This window comes from Dipodomys ordii, unplaced genomic scaffold (assembly GCF_000151885.1).
Source record: "Dipodomys ordii isolate 6190 unplaced genomic scaffold, Dord_2.0 Scaffold25, whole genome shotgun sequence".
NCBI lineage: Eukaryota > Metazoa > Chordata > Mammalia > Rodentia > Heteromyidae > Dipodomys > Dipodomys ordii.
The window spans coordinates 19,149,691-19,166,303 of NW_012267241.1; the positions used below are offsets into that span (position 1 = coordinate 19,149,691).

The 16,613-nt window shown below is 39.6% G+C and overlaps 1 protein-coding gene across 1 annotated transcript in view; it reads right to left on the bottom strand.

Moving 5' to 3' along the window:
* The window catches only part of Riok3 (RIO kinase 3), a 29,706-nt gene extending 21,130 nt beyond the window's left edge, over positions 1-8,576 (bottom strand). The window contains exons 1-2 of the mRNA XM_013014912.1: positions 8,384-8,576; positions 548-663 (exon numbers count right to left, since the gene is read on the bottom strand). Of these exons, the coding sequence (XP_012870366.1) occupies positions 548-663; positions 8,384-8,446 (179 nt within the window). The 5' untranslated portion in view covers positions 8,447-8,576. The remainder of the gene's footprint in view (positions 1-547; positions 664-8,383) is intronic.
* Positions 8,577-16,613: the final 8,037 nt, after the last annotated feature.

Genomic DNA, 16,613 nt, shown 5'->3' on the forward strand with positions numbered 1-16,613 from the left:
TTGAAGCTGGAAGCTGGGCATCAATCTTGTTAGGCGACCATTTGCGCCACACCTCCAGTTTGTGTTGCTGTAACAGTCACCACTATGTTCAGCCATTGTTAAGATTAAACTCTTGAACATTTATATGCCAGAGCTGGCCTTGAATTACAATCCCCCGCATTTTTGCCTCCCAAATAGCTAAGATTATAGGCAAGATCTATCAAGGCTGATAGCTTTCTTATAATATTTGCAGAGATTACCAATTGATCATCCCTGGTCTCACATACACAACCACAAAAAAAAAAAAAAAGATGAAGAAGAAGAATCCAGATACCCCCAAACCTGAATTTTTCTGTATGCTTTTTGAGTGCTAAAAACGTTTTGGCATTTTCAATCTGTATAGAATCAGAACCCAAATATCAGTAGTAGACTACCAGTAAGTTGCTCTTTCTACTGCCTTCCTTTTCTAAATGTATGCCCTAAACATTGGTCAGGACAATTATTAATCAAATCCTAAAACTCTCACACAGAAAACAGGTAAAACAGATACTCTGTGAATTTTACTTACACAACTTCGGGAAAAGCAGCAGCTTCTTCTTCTAACTGCAATTCTTTAGCCAGCTGTTCACTCATCACATCAGCCAAAGAACAGGATATTGTGTTTTGAGGGGTGGCCCATGGACACTGTTTTAATAAAGAAAAAAATTATATATACCCATTTATAGCAATGAACTACCCATATAGATAAGGTTGTCTTTTGAGAATTGAACCCAAATTGAAGGAGTAGCTATTTACAGAACCCATCGTAAAGGGAAAAATAACTACCATCTTGTATCTCATCAAGGATAAATGTAAACAAAAACAGTAGAGCCATCTGAGAAGGATGGTAGGTATATCCTTGGTTGAAAGAAGTAACAGGCCATTAAAGCATCATCCCACTAGTCCAAGAGTTCAGCTACCTCCTCTTGTTCATACCTTGCTCACCAACCAATCTTCCACTTACAATTTAGAGTCCCAACTAGACTGTCTTCAAAGAATATTCTATACCATTTAGCATAATACATCATTCTAATATAAGCCTTAAGTCTCATCTAACTGTAAAAGTCTATGTCAACCTCTCTTCAAGATATCTTGGTATGTTCTAAGACAAAACCAAATAACAAACTACAAATTAAGCCAGGTGCTGGTGGCTCACGCCTGTAATCCTAGCTATTCAGGAGGCTGAGATCTGAGGATTGCGGTTCAAAGCCAGCCCAGGCAGGAAAGTCCATGAGACTCTCATCTCCAATAAACCACTCGTAAACCAGAAGTGGCACTGTGGCTCAAACAGTAGAGTGCTCACCTTGAGCTGAAGAGCACAGGGTCAGCGCCCAAGCCCAGAGTTCAAGGCCCATGACCGACCCAAAAAAAAACAAAAACAAAAAAAAAAACCCAAATTATACTTCTGAAGTTTAGAATTTTGAAACTAGACTTTTGAAACAATATGATAGTAGTAGTTATCTTCTCTCTCTGAGGCTCTTTTTGAACAGTTGATAAACCAGTTGGCTATCCTCAATGACATGTTTTAGTGTGTGTGGTATTGGCATTTGCAATCAGGACCTCATGCTTGCTATGGTGATGTTCTGCCACTGAGCCATGCCTCCAGTGCTGTTTTTCACCTGTTATTCTTAGGTAAGGTCTCATTTCCAGCTTGATGTGCACTTGGACTTAGATCCGCCTCTCTTAGGCTTCCCGTAGTTGCTGAGATCACAGGCATGTGTCATTTCATCCAGCTTCCCACCATGGAAATGAAATCTTAGGAGCTTTTCTTCTCAGGCTGCCCTAGAATCTCAATCCTCCCAGTCTCAGCCTCCTAATGGATCTTGGGATGACAGATACACAATGGCTTGTGCCCAGGTATGGGTTGAAGATGTGTCTCAAACTTTTCTGCCTGGACTGGCCTTGAACTGAAATGTTCCCAATCTCACCTTTCCATGTAACTAGTATTATAAAGTAAGCCACTGGCACCTAGCTGTTTTACTCTTCCTAAAACACAAATTCTAGATTTATTTCAGTATTTTTTCAAACTTATTCCTAACTTTGTGTTCCCTGTCTTACTTGTTTCTATTGTCCAATACAGAATTTAGCAAAGGATGTTATATAGCCTCAAAATTATTTAATCAAGGTTAGCAAGCATAGCCTCTGAGCTGATCTCAGAAGCAACTGGACATAGACCTATGGTCAGGTAACAGCATTGTGGGTCAGGACTTGACTTGGCTCAAGCTGTGTAGGTGGAGTAGGTAAGGATGTTCTGCAATGGGAGCAATATTTATGTCCCAGTGAATCAGAATCAAGATTTTCCCAGTCTCAGCCTAAGTCTGAGGAGATGTACCTGTCCTTAGCACATACTTAAAATAGCCACTGCAGATTGTTCCAGCCCATTACAAGTTCAGACCAGACCTAGAGAGTCTAGGGAGACTTTCTGAAAGTCTAATGTGGCTTTCACTCACTCAGGGCTTATCAACAATAAAACTGATGCTTTCCATAATCTGCAGAACATAGCTAATCTTTAAACCTTGTGACTCTACTGACTTCTTCTGCTCTTTAACCTAGAAATCTTTGATGTGGTTAAGTATCAAAGTCCGGGTTTCAATACTCACATTTGACTATGATTAATAGTAGCATAACAGGTAATATTTACTGTCTTCATTGTTCTCTTTCTCCTTTGCTTCTTTCCTTTCAATCCCTGACAATACCAGGGAGTGAACCGAGGATAATCCCATATGTCATGTGAGCAGTCTACCTAAGCTACTCCAGTCCAACAGACAATATTTCAATACTCCCTAAATTTGAGTCATATGGCTAAATATTCAAAGCTCAAACTGGGGGCAGTGGCTCACGCCTGTAATCCTAGTTACTCAAGAAGCTGAGATATGAGGATTGTGGTTCCAAGACAACCTGGGCAGAAAAATTCTCATGAGGCTCTTATCTCCAATTAACCAGTCAAAAACTGGAAGTGGCACTGTGGTAGAGCAGAGAACTAGCCTTGAGCACAAAGAGGCTCAGGGACAGAATCCAGGCCCTGAGTTCAAGCCCTGCAACTGAAAAAGACAAAAAGCAAACAAACAAACAAAAAACTCAAAACTTTTAGTGGATCAGTTCTATTGCTTCCTTAATCACCTTCCCTGAAATATAAGACGTAAACTGCCTTACTGCCTGCAATAGAAAATTCAAATTCTTCAGTAAGGAATTCCCTTTACAACTATGCCCTCATTTAACTTTCCAAATAAGGCACATCTCACTCCTCCATGCCTTCACATATGCTTTTTCTCTCTCAACGGCTTTTCTTCCTTCTCTACTTTCACCAGTTAAATGTCATCTCCTCTGTAAGGCTACCTCCAGGTCATCTGAGTTGGATCCTCTCCTTTATATTCCTACACTATCATGTAAACACTGCTAGTGCAGGCCCCATCACTAAGTAGCATGAGCCATTGAGGGGTGGAGTCCTCAACCTCATAGCCCAGAACAAGCACTCAAGTACTTGTTGAATATATGCCAGAGGGAAACTGCAGAGCCCATGGAACTGCCAGGCTAAGTGCTTCTTGATTACCCTACATTTCTGAAGTCCTTTCCTCCATCTTGCTCACCCAGCTCTAAGGCTTTAAGTCTTCTGTCATCTGGTAACTAATTCTGCTAAGACAGTACATAAAATATTAAACAATTTCTCAGAAAAGGCAATAATGTCAGGAGGTAATTTTGTTAATTTTGAGGGAGATATTTGAGTGGAACAGAAAGGGAAATGTTTGTAGTCTTACAAACACCACCAAGACACCCTAATGTCTTCCTCCAACTAACCTCCTACAGAGCTAGCTTCCTGTACCTCTGTCAACCAGCTCAATTAGGCCATCTCATGCTGAGGCAATTTCCTCAGCTTAGGTAAATAATAAGTAAAGATTTCAGAAAGACTGTCAATTTCCACTCTGTGAAACCAAATCCTGATTCTTCAAACAAGCCCACAAATTCCTCCATAAAATTTACTGTTGACTTCTCCTACAAACAGGCACCAGTGGTCTATGTTAGAGAATCCTGCTACCATCTCCTAATTGTTCAGTAAAACCATCTATTTAGTGTTTAAAAGAAAAAAAAAAGTAATAAGATGGGCACCTGCAATCCTACCTACTCAGCAAAAAGCTGGAAATGAAGCTGCAGTTCAAGTAGTAGAGCACCAGCCTTGAGCAAAAAAAGCTAAGGGGCAGTGCCTAGGACCTCAGTTAAAGCTCCAGTACTATCATGTGCATACATACTTGCACATGCACATATGCATGTACACGTGCACACACATACATGCACATAATAAACCTAAGGTGAGTTCTAGTTATATCCTTGATATCTACTCTATTCAACACCATAAACACCCATTGCATCAAAAGCTGATGGGACATTAACCACATAGTCTAAGGGCATCAATGATAGATAATCTTGATTGTTAACTATATTGCACTTTCTAAGAAACACCTAGATTACCAAAGCACATGCTAGAGGTGACTGCTTTTCCAGAGTCCACGAAGGTTCCCCTCTGTTTCCTGTCTGCGATGATGTGAGCTGCTGCATTCTTCTTACTGACCTCCATAAGTAAACAACCTTGGTCACACTCTTACTGCCATGGTATCCTGCCTCACATCTGGCCCAGAAACATGAGCAAGTGACCATGGACTGAACCCTCTAAAACCATGAACCAAAGTAACGCTTCCCCCTTTTAAGTTATTCTCCCAGGTTTTGTCACAGTTATAGAAAAGTAACTAATATAACATCCAATAATCCCATAACCAGCTCCCTGAGTTCTTTCCCTCTTGCTAAACAACCTTGAGACCATTCCTGTTTTTTCCTCTTTGGTATAGTGCCACCACTGAACTCACAGTTCATCACCTCTACCACACCTGGCTGCAAACTCCAAACAATATACCTCTAGCTCCCTGCCTCACTTTACAAAAAGATTTTACTGAAAACAGCTATACAGAGTCAAGTAAGATAAAAAATTTTAAAAAGGCAAACAAGAAGGAGGTAAATAACAAAAATTCAGTCAAGAAAACCGCTACCCACAGGAAGACAGATCCCTCTTCCAGCTATGTAGCAGGAAGATATATGATCCAGGAGAAATAGTTGAGTCATTTTACAGCTCTAGACAGGGTCCTTAGAAAAAGTCTGGTTGTACATGGTGACAGTAATCCATTAAAAAAAAATAACCCATGATACCAAAGGAGGACACTCAGGGGAGGAACACAAAGGTGTAATGCCTATGTATCTCAGATCATATAAAACAATACTTATCGAAATGGAAACAAGAAGCTTTTTGTTGTTGTTGTTTCTGTTTTTTATTTGTCTTATTTGTTTTTCTGTCTTTGGGAGGGTTACAGGGGCACAGAAATGGAGGGTGAAAGGTTGAACAGATGCAGTAGTGATACTAACTGGATACTATGTTGAAAATGAACTATACAACTTATGGGTGGGGATAGGAGGAAAAAACTGGATAGAGTGAGGGAAAAAGTAAAATTGTCCAAAAAGAATGTACTCTTTATCTGACTTATGTAACTGTAATCCCATTGATCATCACTTTTATAATAACAATTGAAACTAAAAATAAAATTAAAATAAATTATACCTAGTTTTGTATTTATAGAAAAACTATAAAGATAACAGTTCCCAAATACCCCTTACTGAGTTTCTCCTGCCATAAACATCTTGCACAAATACTGTACATTTGTCCAAATTAGTGAACAGTGCGAACATATAGTTAACTAAGGCCCTTACTTTCAAACCTCTTTATTTCCTAATGCCCTTTTACTGTTCCAGAATCCTATCCAGGACACATATTTAATCCTTACGTCTTCTCAGGCTTCCCTTGGCTGTTTCTCTGACTCTTATTTATGATGGCCATGACAGTTTTGAGGAATACCACTACACATTTCCTCACTTTAGCCTATAATCTGCCAATTTTCTCTTCTGACATATTTCAAAAAATAGCAGTTTGTTCATAATAGCAGTTTGGCATTTGCAACTAGCAATGTGGGAGCCCTGTCAGAGGGTCTGTGAGGTTGAAGTTTTCATAACAGTACTAAGATATTCTTTGTCTTTTTAACTCTCATTCTTTCAGCTGTAGAGTTTTCTAGTATCTACACTGGATTTGATGACATCATCACTCTGATGACTATTGAGATGAGTACTTGTGAACACTATGCTTGTGTATACTTGTGTTTTCTCAAACTTTCTATGGTAGTAAGTTTAGCATATAAATGTGCATTTTTAGAGACTCAATTTGTTCTCAGTATTTCCACTATGTTCTTATTACTCACTTTTAATCACTTATATCTGCTACAGTTAGATATCTGTGAGAATTTTTTCATTACATCAATATATCACAAGAAACTGAAATTTAAACAAAGGAGATGCAAAAATCTAGCTATCTTCTACTAAGGGGGAGAGAGAGAGAGAGTGTGTGTGTGTATGTCTGTTTCTGTCTGTGTCTGTGTGTGTGTCTGTCTGTCCTGGGGCTTAAAGTCAGGGCCTGGGCACTGTCCTTGAACTTTTGTGTTCAAAGCTAGTGCTCTGGCCACTTAAGCCATAACTCCACTTCTGGCTTTTTAGTAAACTGGAGATAGAGTCTCCCAGACTCAAAGCCCAGGCTGGCTTTGAACTACGATCCTCAGATCTCAGTCTCCTAAGTAACTAGGATTATAGGTGTAAGCCACTGGCACATGGCTAATTTTTAAGAGTCTAAAAAAGTCCAAACTCTAAACTTCCAAGAATTGCTAACCTTAAACATTCCTTCCATTTTTCAAGACCCTCCTCAAATTTTTACTTCCCTACAGGCTTCAGTAAACAGTTTGATTTTCCATGAGGTTAAAGGAGGAAAGGGCTGAGATATTTTTTACAAAGAAAAATATGTGGTTTATTTTTACTAAATACCATTCCAATAAAAATAAAGACAATTTTATATAGGGCTTATATGTAAAAGTAGAAATAAGATTTGGATGGGGAAAAATGGAAACATACAGAATTTATACCACAGGCAATTATATAGAAGCACTTCCAGAAATTGACTATGTGATCAACCTGATACTAAAACTAGAAAAAATATTAAAGTGATTTTTTTCAACAGTTTTGCCTGTCAAAACTGTCTTCCCAATATAGTATTAATAAACACTGGAAGTCTATCTTATGTTTAATGATGAAAATGGAATTTTACTTCAATGATGTATATATATGACAAAGATTGATGCAAAATACTTTACAGAATTAAGAGAAAGGTTGCATGTCTTCATTTGATTTTTTTTTTTGCCAACCTTGTAGAGGAGTTTAATGTGTAGAGTATGTTTTTATTGGTCTCTATCATTTGTCATTTCATGTCTAACATGGCATTTTGTAACCACGGTTGTAAATGTGATTGTAACCACATTTACCAATGGATTCTACATACAGGTGTACAACTTTTATAAAACCGACCTTACTTAATAGCTGATTATTGACCTCCTTTTCTGTTAAGTCTAAGTCAAAGTCCAGTAAGATTAACTGGAACCCTTTTAAGTGAAACGTGTTTTCTATGCTAGTATGCAAAGAACCATTCCGATCCTAAGAAAAACTGGATTCCTTCAAACCCTAATTTGAGGAGCACAAATCCCAATGGAGTGCTCTTGCTCTCAAGCAAATTCCCAATAAGATGGCAGAAGTCTTTTTCATCCTTCTACCGAAAATAACCCGGAAAGGGGCAGCCTGAAAACTAGAAGCAGATATGAGCTAAAGGCTTTAAGTTTTCCAATTTAAGGGGGGGGGGGAGTTTAAATGTTAAATCCCAGACGGATCATAAAAATTCCTCATCTTTTCACAGTAAGTAGTGAGCGTCATTATGCTATCGTCTGGAGGGTAAAGAGGAGGAAAAGGAGGGGTAGAGGGGAGGGAGAGAGAGTCTGAGTTTTATCATTATGACTTCAAAAACAAGAAATTACCGAACGAGGATAATCACACTTGTCCAATTAAGGACGCATCTACTGAAACTAACTTTCTAGCTCGAGCGCTCCGTGTGTTGGGATGATTCACTCGGCCTGTGAAAAACAAGACCGTACTTGTTTTTTTTCCCCTCAAATGTTAATGGCGCAAAAGAAGTTCCACTCAAATCGAAGGGCCGGGCTCAGAAAACAAGATGCGGAAGGAGTGACGGACCTTAACACACCCAGGCCCGTCTTGGGGGGGGGGGGCAGCTGCCCCCCCATCGCCTTTCCCCAACACGCCCCCCCCGACCCCCGCCCGCAGCCTGGGTGTCGGTCGGGCTCGCCAGGGGCCCTGCCATTCCAACTTCCCGAATCACTCCTCCCGGGGTTCGAAGACGACCAGGCCCAGGTGACCCAGGCAGGTAGACTGCATCACCACTCACCTTGCTGGGCCCCCAGGGCGTAGCCGGCCCGGGTTCAGGTGATGCGACGCCGACCAGATCCATTCAGCGAAGAAGACAGGGACAAGAACAGGGCAGAAAGGTGGCAGGTCGAGAAGCAGGCTCCTCCGAGGAGACACGCGGGGCTGGGGGTGACCGGGATGGTGGTGTGGGACCTACGGTGACAGATGGCGCCGGCCGCGTCCGGAACTAGACTTCTTCTCTTCCGCCCGCACCGCCCTACTCGCTTCCGATTGGCTGCCAGCTCCGGGACGGCCCTCACTTCCGGCCACTGCCTAGTGGGAGGCTGGACCAAAGGTTCCGCTGTCCGCAGCAGCTGGTGGTGATCCGGAGCTGGGTGTGGCTTCCCTGGGTGTGGCTCCTCTGGGTCTAGGCTCTACTGGTTTCCACCCCGCCCTCTTTTTCCTTCTTCCCTGGCAAGCAGCCTTTGCGTCTGATTACACCAGGCAAGTGGAGGATAAATAAACAAACCAGGCGTTTTCTGTTCATTATTTCCTAGCACTATTCTACGTTGGGAGACAGAAAAACGGCAGGTTTGGAGAAGGAAAGGGAATGAAGGAGACAAGTGGATCATGATTTTTGCATTATAGAGTTGTGTGGGGACAATGTAAGATGTGTTATTGAACAAAAACAAGACTGCATATTTAACTTTTTTATTTTATAAGGAGATTCTTAGTTTTAAAAATAAGCATTACATAACACTGCATCCGTGGACGATTCCAGGTATTTTGTTTACTCCTCAACATGATCCTGAGGGGTAAATTCTCCTCATTTTTCAATTTTATTGATTATAACACACAGAGGAATGGAAGCTTAATGGAAGATCAACAGCTAACAAATGGTAGAGTTAAGAAGTAGTAGACACAACCACTCTGGGTTCACAAACATATAATAAATAGGATGGCTTTTCAGAATTCTGGAAAGACATACTGAAAAAGTTTTCCATAAATCTCACTTCTCAGTCCTAGGATGTAGACTTTAATTACTCAAAGTTTTCATACAGCCCTTGCCTCCTTGTATTCAGATCAGACAGGTTCTGAATCTTTCAAACACTCCCAATTTTTTTAAAAAAGGCAAAATTATAGGTGTATAACAGCATGCAGACCTATGTTTAGTCTGCATGCCATATTTATGAATGTGTGTGGAAACTGTGTTGTGCTTTAGTGTTAAGGTTATAACTGGAAAAATGGATGTAACCAGAAATGAAATGGACTTTTTAATTTTGAGTAAGAAAGAACCAGGTGATGTGCACTGATGGCTCACACCTGTAATTCTAGCTACTCAGGAGACGGAAATCTGGAGATCATAGTTTGAAGCCAGCCTAGTCAGGAAATCCATGTGACTCTTATCTCCATTAAAAAGCTGAAGAGGAGCTGTATCTCAAGTGGTAAAGCACCAGTCTTGATTGAAAAGGCCCCATTACCATAATATCATCATCATCATCATCATCATCAAGAACAAGCAAAACAAGAAAAGGAGGAGCAGAAGAGCCAGGAGAGAGGATTATATAAGTTACTGGAGCATCCATTAAGTGAACCAAGAATTTATAAAGGCTAAAAGGAAAAGAGAAAAACAGAAAGGCTGTGATGCAATGCATGATGAAATGTGCTGGTGCGGGACCATCTGGGAGACATCAGAAAAGGAGAGGAAATTGATAGTAAAATTAAGAATCTGAATATTTGTTTTAGATTATGGACTCCATAAATTCTACTGGGTGTTTTCTTAAATCCCCAACAATTAAGGGACAATTATGCATTAAAAATAGGTGCCTGCCTACATGGCCCTTCAGGTCCTGAACACAAATACAACTAAATATCAGAGATGCTAAGACAGGCACAATTGCAGGGACTATTGCATTTGTAAAGGAGGAAAGTCAGATCCACACAGATGTTCAGGAAAGGCTGCTTAGAGATAACACTGAAGTTCAGGCTTTCAAGATGATCAAGCATTGTGAGAAGAGTTGTAGGGTGGAGTGAGGGGAGCTATATATAGGGCATGTTAGAATAGGGCATGATCAGATCTAGAGTACAACAGGAAAAAGTTAGATTGAAGAAGGTAGGGAAGGGCCAGTGCCCAGATATTTTAATGCTACAGACTTTAGAGCTGCATTAGTTAATATTTTATCCCTATGACAAAATACCGGAGAAACTACTTAAAAATATGAATGATTTGTTTTTGGCTAATGCTTTGACTAATATTGCCTTTTACACTTACAAATATAATCAATAGGAAAGGTAATGCTTCACCAACAAACAGCCTTTAGGTCTGTGTGGTAAACAGTGAGTCCCTGGATTGGGTAGTGAGCACTTTGCTATGGAGTGGAGTGGGCACAAAGTTCAGTGGGCACAAATGACTCTAGCTTTTACTCCTTGCCATCTCTGATCTGAACTCACTGGAGCTCAACAGAAGCAAAACTATTTGAGAATTTGTACTGCCCAAGCCCATGGGATCAGCAGATTCTTTTATCTCAAAAAAGAATAAAAATAAGGCTCTTTAAATGGTAGAGTGCCAGCCTTGAACATAAAAGTTAAGGGACAGCATCCAGGCCCTGAGTTCAAGCCCAAGGACTGGCTCAAAAAATAAGTGTCATTCAAGAATATTTTATAGCCAGGCACCAGTGGTCATGCTTACAATCCTAGTTATTCAGGAGGCTGAAACCTGAGGATGACAGGTCAAAACCAGCATGGGCAGGAAAGTCTATGAGACTCTTATTCCAATTAACCAGCAAAAAGCTGGAAATGGAACTGTGGCTGAAGTGGTAAAATGCTAGCCTTGAGCATAAAAGCTCAAGGGCAGCACCTGGGCCCTGAGCTCAAGCCACATGACTGGCACACATGTATGCATGCACCCATGCATGGGTGTACACACACATATAATGTTTTGTAGATATCAGAGGATAACTTTTCTATTTATTTTTCTAATTATTCCTCAATATTTTGTCCTTTTGGATGCTACTTTTAATGTAATTATCTCTTTAATTTCCTCTTCACATTGTTCATGACAGTGTATGGCACTGTGATTGTATAGATTGACATTGTATCCTGAAACCTTATTGGACTCACCTGTTTTACTAGTGTTTTAATATATTATTTGTGATCTTTATAGACAAAATTCTGGCATTCTATAATATAGTCTCCCTTTTTCTTTTGAAATCTAGGTGCCTTTTATTTTCTTTCTTGTAATATTGTCTTGGCTATAGCCTCTAGTAACTATGTCAAATGGAAGTGACAACGTGGATTTTTCTTATTGCAGTTAGAGAAGTAATGAACCAATGTTCTCTCTTCCTCTCTTATTTTTATTACATACATTAAAAATACAAGGAAGGTTCATTAAGCAGTATTGTTGCTATTTAGCCCTGTATGAGTTATATGTTCTGTTCCTCTCATAAATATTTTTATTATTTTGAGAAAGTTTTCTTCTATTCCTGATTTTCTGAATGCTTTTTTCTTTTTGTCAGTCCTAGGGCTTGAACTCAAGGCCTGGGTGGTGTCCCTGAGCTTCTTTTGCTTAAGGCTATCACTCTAGCATTCTACCATTGCTACTACCACAGCATTACTTCTGGTTTTTTTTTTTTGAATAGTTTATTGGTGATTATTTCTACCTGGACTGGCTTCAAATCGTTATCATCAGATCTCAGTCTCTGGAGTACCTAGGATTACAGGTGTGAGACATTGGTACCTAGCTTTTCTGAATGCTTTATCTAGAAGGAATGCTGAATTTTATCAAATTACTTATTTGTGTCTATTGAAATGATCACTTTTTACTTTGTTGATATTTTGTATTATATTAATTATCTTTACATGTTAAATCAGACTTCTATCTTGTGATAAATTCGATTTCCTCAAGGTATATATTCCCTCTTTTATTTTGCTTGTTTTCTCTCTCTCTCCCCCCCTCTCTCACACTCTGTGCGTGTGTGTGTGTGTGTGTGTGTGTGTGTTACTGGAAACTGCAAATGCTCTAACACAAGCCATGCTCCATGCTCCAGCCCTTGTGTTTGTAGGGTTTTGTTGTTGTTTGGTTTTGTTTGGTGCCAGTTCTGGGCTTGAACACAGCCTGGGCACTATCCCTGAGCTTTTTCACTCAAGACTGATGCTCTACTAACTTGAGCCACAGCCCCACTTCTAAATTATTTTTTAGTAGATAATTAGCAGTGAGAATTTCATGGACTTTCCTGCCCAATCTGGCTTAGAACCGTGATCCTCAGACATCAGCCTCCTGAGTAGCTAGGAGCCAATGCCCATCTGTAGTTTGTTTTTGAAAGAACATCTTGCTAATTTTTCTGGGTCTGGCTTTGAACTTGAAATCCTTCTGCCTCTGTTTCTTAAGCAACCTAGGATTACAGCCATGGGCCATCATGTCCAGCTACTTTTGCTGAAGTTTTTTGAAGATGTTTACATCTATATTCATATGATATATTGCTATTCTGTCTGATTTTTACACAGATAGTTCAAAAAGTATGCTGTTGTTTCCACTATCTTGCAAGAATTATTCATGTGTTGTCATGAAAATTTATTATTAACAACTAGGCATGGTGGAGGTGTATACTTATAATCCAAGTTATATTGCATTCTCTTCTTTACTCCCAGATCATCAGCTTTACCAAGCAACGTGTGTGGGAGGGGAGGGACATTGGCAGGGTGCCTTAGCTTTTTTTCTCTCAGGTTGGTGTTCTACCACTTGAGCCACAAGTTCACCCTGGCATTTTTGTGATTAATTGAAAATTAGAGTTTCACAGACTTTTCTGCCTGGGATGGTTTTGAACAGCCACCTTTAGATCTCAGCCTCCTGAGTATTTAGGATTATAGGCATGAGCCATTGGTACTCAGCTTTCACTGAGATTTCTTAGGCCATCTTTGTATATAGTTACGCTATATTTCAAAATTATTTACCCTCTTTTTTTCCTTCTCTCTTTCCCCTGATCTTCCTAGATAGTCCCATAGTTATAATCATGTTCTATGAAAATATAATTATATGTTCATGTCTATAATAGATATGTCTGCTTCTAGGTCTTTTTATATTGAATATGTTTTAGGTGACATTTTAAAATTCCATTTGTACATCACTTCATTTATGTCTTTATATGTCCCATGAAGATTTGAACTCAGGGTCTTATGCTTGCTAGGTAGATGCTCTCCACGTTAAGTCATGTCCCCAGCCTTTTTTACTTTAAATATTTGGGAGATAGGGTCTTGCGTTTTTGCCCATAACTGTTTGGCCTAAACAGAGATCTTCTTATTTCTGCTTACAGAATAGCTGGATGATAGCTGTGAATCACCACACCTGGCCTTCTCTTTGAAAACTTTTAATTTCATTCGTACTTCACATCACATATGCATTCATCTTTTGATGGAGTTATTCGCTGTGCTTAGTTTGTATAAGGCACTAAGCTAAGCAAGGAGGAACGCTTGCTCTCCAGGACTGCCATGTGGCTGAAAAGAAGGAAACAGCACACTCAGAATTTGACACAGAACTTCTCAACTGTGTGACCCAGAAAGAGCAAGAAAATGCCTTCTGACACCCAGTGTCTTTGGCACTTCTTGCTTTGTTTTTACCATTATTGAATTTTTATCTAAGTATTTACTGCCTGAAAAGTCATGAATATGCCAAGTCAGTATCAAACTAAGACTATGTATATCTGCAGTGGCTCATGCCTGTAATTCTAGCTACTTAGGAGGCTAAGATCTGAGGATTGAGGTTTGAAGCCAGCCTGGGCAGGAACATCTGTGAGATTCTTATCTCCAATTAACCACCAAAAAAGCTGGAAATGAATTAGCCTTGAGTGAAAAAACTAAGGGACAGTACCCAGGCTTTGAGTTCATGCCTCAATACCAACACAAAACAAACACCCTGTGTATACCACATTGTTTAATCATTACATAGTACAATCAAAGAAATCAAGTAGTTCTAATAGGTGACTGTGATATGTCCGCAATTTGTCCAAACAAATACTACATTTTCTATGTGGACCACGATGTGGGAAAAGATTTAAGGTGACAATTTTAATAGGTATTAAAAAGTTCTGTAGGAGCCAGACATGGATGGCTCACCTGTAATCCAATCCTAGCTACTCAGGAGACTGAGATCTTCAGATCTCAGTTGGAAGCTAGCATGGGCAGAAAGGTCTGTAAGAGTCTTATGTCTAATTAACCAACAAAAAGCAGGAAGTAAAGGTGTGGCTCAAATAGTACAGTGCCAGCCTGGAGCTAAAAAGCCAAGCAAGAGTCTCCCTGAGGAGTTAGTTAGAGAGATTCTTAGAAGAAGAATGGCAAATAAACACAGGACATTCTTGGCCCTAAATGAAATGCAAGTCAAAACAACATTGAGATTCCATTTCACTCCATTTAGATTGGACAAAATCAAGAATTCTAACAATTCCAAATGCTGGCAGGGATGCTGGGAAAAGGGAACCCTATTGCACTCTTAGAGGGAATTGTAAACTAGTACAACCACTCTGGACAGCTGTTTGGAGCTTCCTCAGAAAACTAAAATAGAGTTTCCCTATGACCCAGCCATACAACTCTTGGGCATCTACTCAGAATATTACAAGTCAGGTTATGGTAAAGACACTTGCACATCTTATGTTTATTGCTGTACTATGCACAATAGCCAAGTTGTGGAAACATCCTAGATACCCTACAATAGATGAGTGGATAAAAAATAATGTGATACATATACACAATTGAATTTTACTTATCCATTAGAAAGAATGATACGTTATTTGCAGGCATAATGGATAGACCTACAACAAATCATATTAAGTGAGGTAAGTGAAGGTCAGAAAGATAAACTGCAGATGTTTTCTCACATCCATGGAAGCTAGATCTAAAATCTGACTGGATAACTGATAACTTATATAGGACTCTATGCATTTACACACAGACAAGAAGACTAAAGGAGGATATGTTCAGGGGTGAAACCCAGAGGAATAACTTATGAATATCTCTGAATATCTGAAATACTATTTATACAAATTCCAGGAAATAGAAACATGGCTTTTTTATTATTATTGTAAGTAGTGTTGTTTTTGTTGTTGTCTTTTGAGAGGACAAAAGAGGAGTGGCACAGTAGTGGAGGAAGGAAGAGTAAACAAATGTAGCCATGGTATTCAATATACGTCATGTTAAAAAAATAAACTATGTAAATTGTAGGTAGGGATGGGGAGAAGGACAATGGAAGAAAGCTAAGGAAGGGGTATCATTATCCAAGATTTGTACTCATTATCTAACTTATGAAGTTGTGACCCTTTTGTCCAACTCCCTAATTAAATAACAAGAAAAAACTTAGCAAGGAAAAAAAAAGACAATAAATCTAAAGGACAATAGGAAAAAAAAAAGAAAAAAGAGTGTGAGGTCTTGAGCTCAAGCCATAGTCTGGCACAAGGAAAAAAAGAAAGCCTTATGGGAAAAGAGAATAATTTCTACCTGAAAAGCTGGAGAAGAGCTGGACCTTGACCTTGAAGCCTTAAGCAGGCTTCCCACTGGCAGAAATTGAAAGGAAATGAAAAGTTGTGATTTTGAGAAATACCCATATGCTGTGATTCTGCAACCCCCTGTTAGGAATCTGTTCTACAAAAATGAAACCAGCAGGGTCTGGCAGGGTGGCTCAGTGGTAGAGTGCTTGCCTGGCATGCACGAGGCTCTGGGTTTGATCCTCAACACCACATAAACAGAAAAGGCCGCAAGTGGCGCTGTAGCTCCAGTAGTAGAGCACTAGCCTTGAGCTGAAGAGCTCAGGAACAGCATCCAGGCCTCGATAGTTCAAGTTCCATGATCGACCCTCCCCCCCAAAACAAATGAAAACAGCAGTAGGAAAAGACATATGTACAAGGATACTGAGAGAGACTTATTTATTGTACCGTCTAGAGACAATGTAAGTATGTTGACAGTAAGAGGATCGAGCAAATTATGCTATAAATAAATGGAATATCTGAAGCTTTTAAACAGAATAAAAAGATCTATAAAAAAATCTATTTGTAAAATTATTCCTGATGGGCACCAGAATCAAATACAGTGACAACACTTGCATCTTGTATATATATTTCTAATTTGGGAAGGGGAAGGGAAATAACAAAATGCTGAAATAAGGATACAGGGTGACTCATTGTAACAATGAGATGTAGAAGACACTATGTTGAAAACGAACGTTACAACTTGGGGGGGAGGGAGGAGTTGGGGAGGTGGAATGGAAGGGATGGTAGGGGAAAAACAAA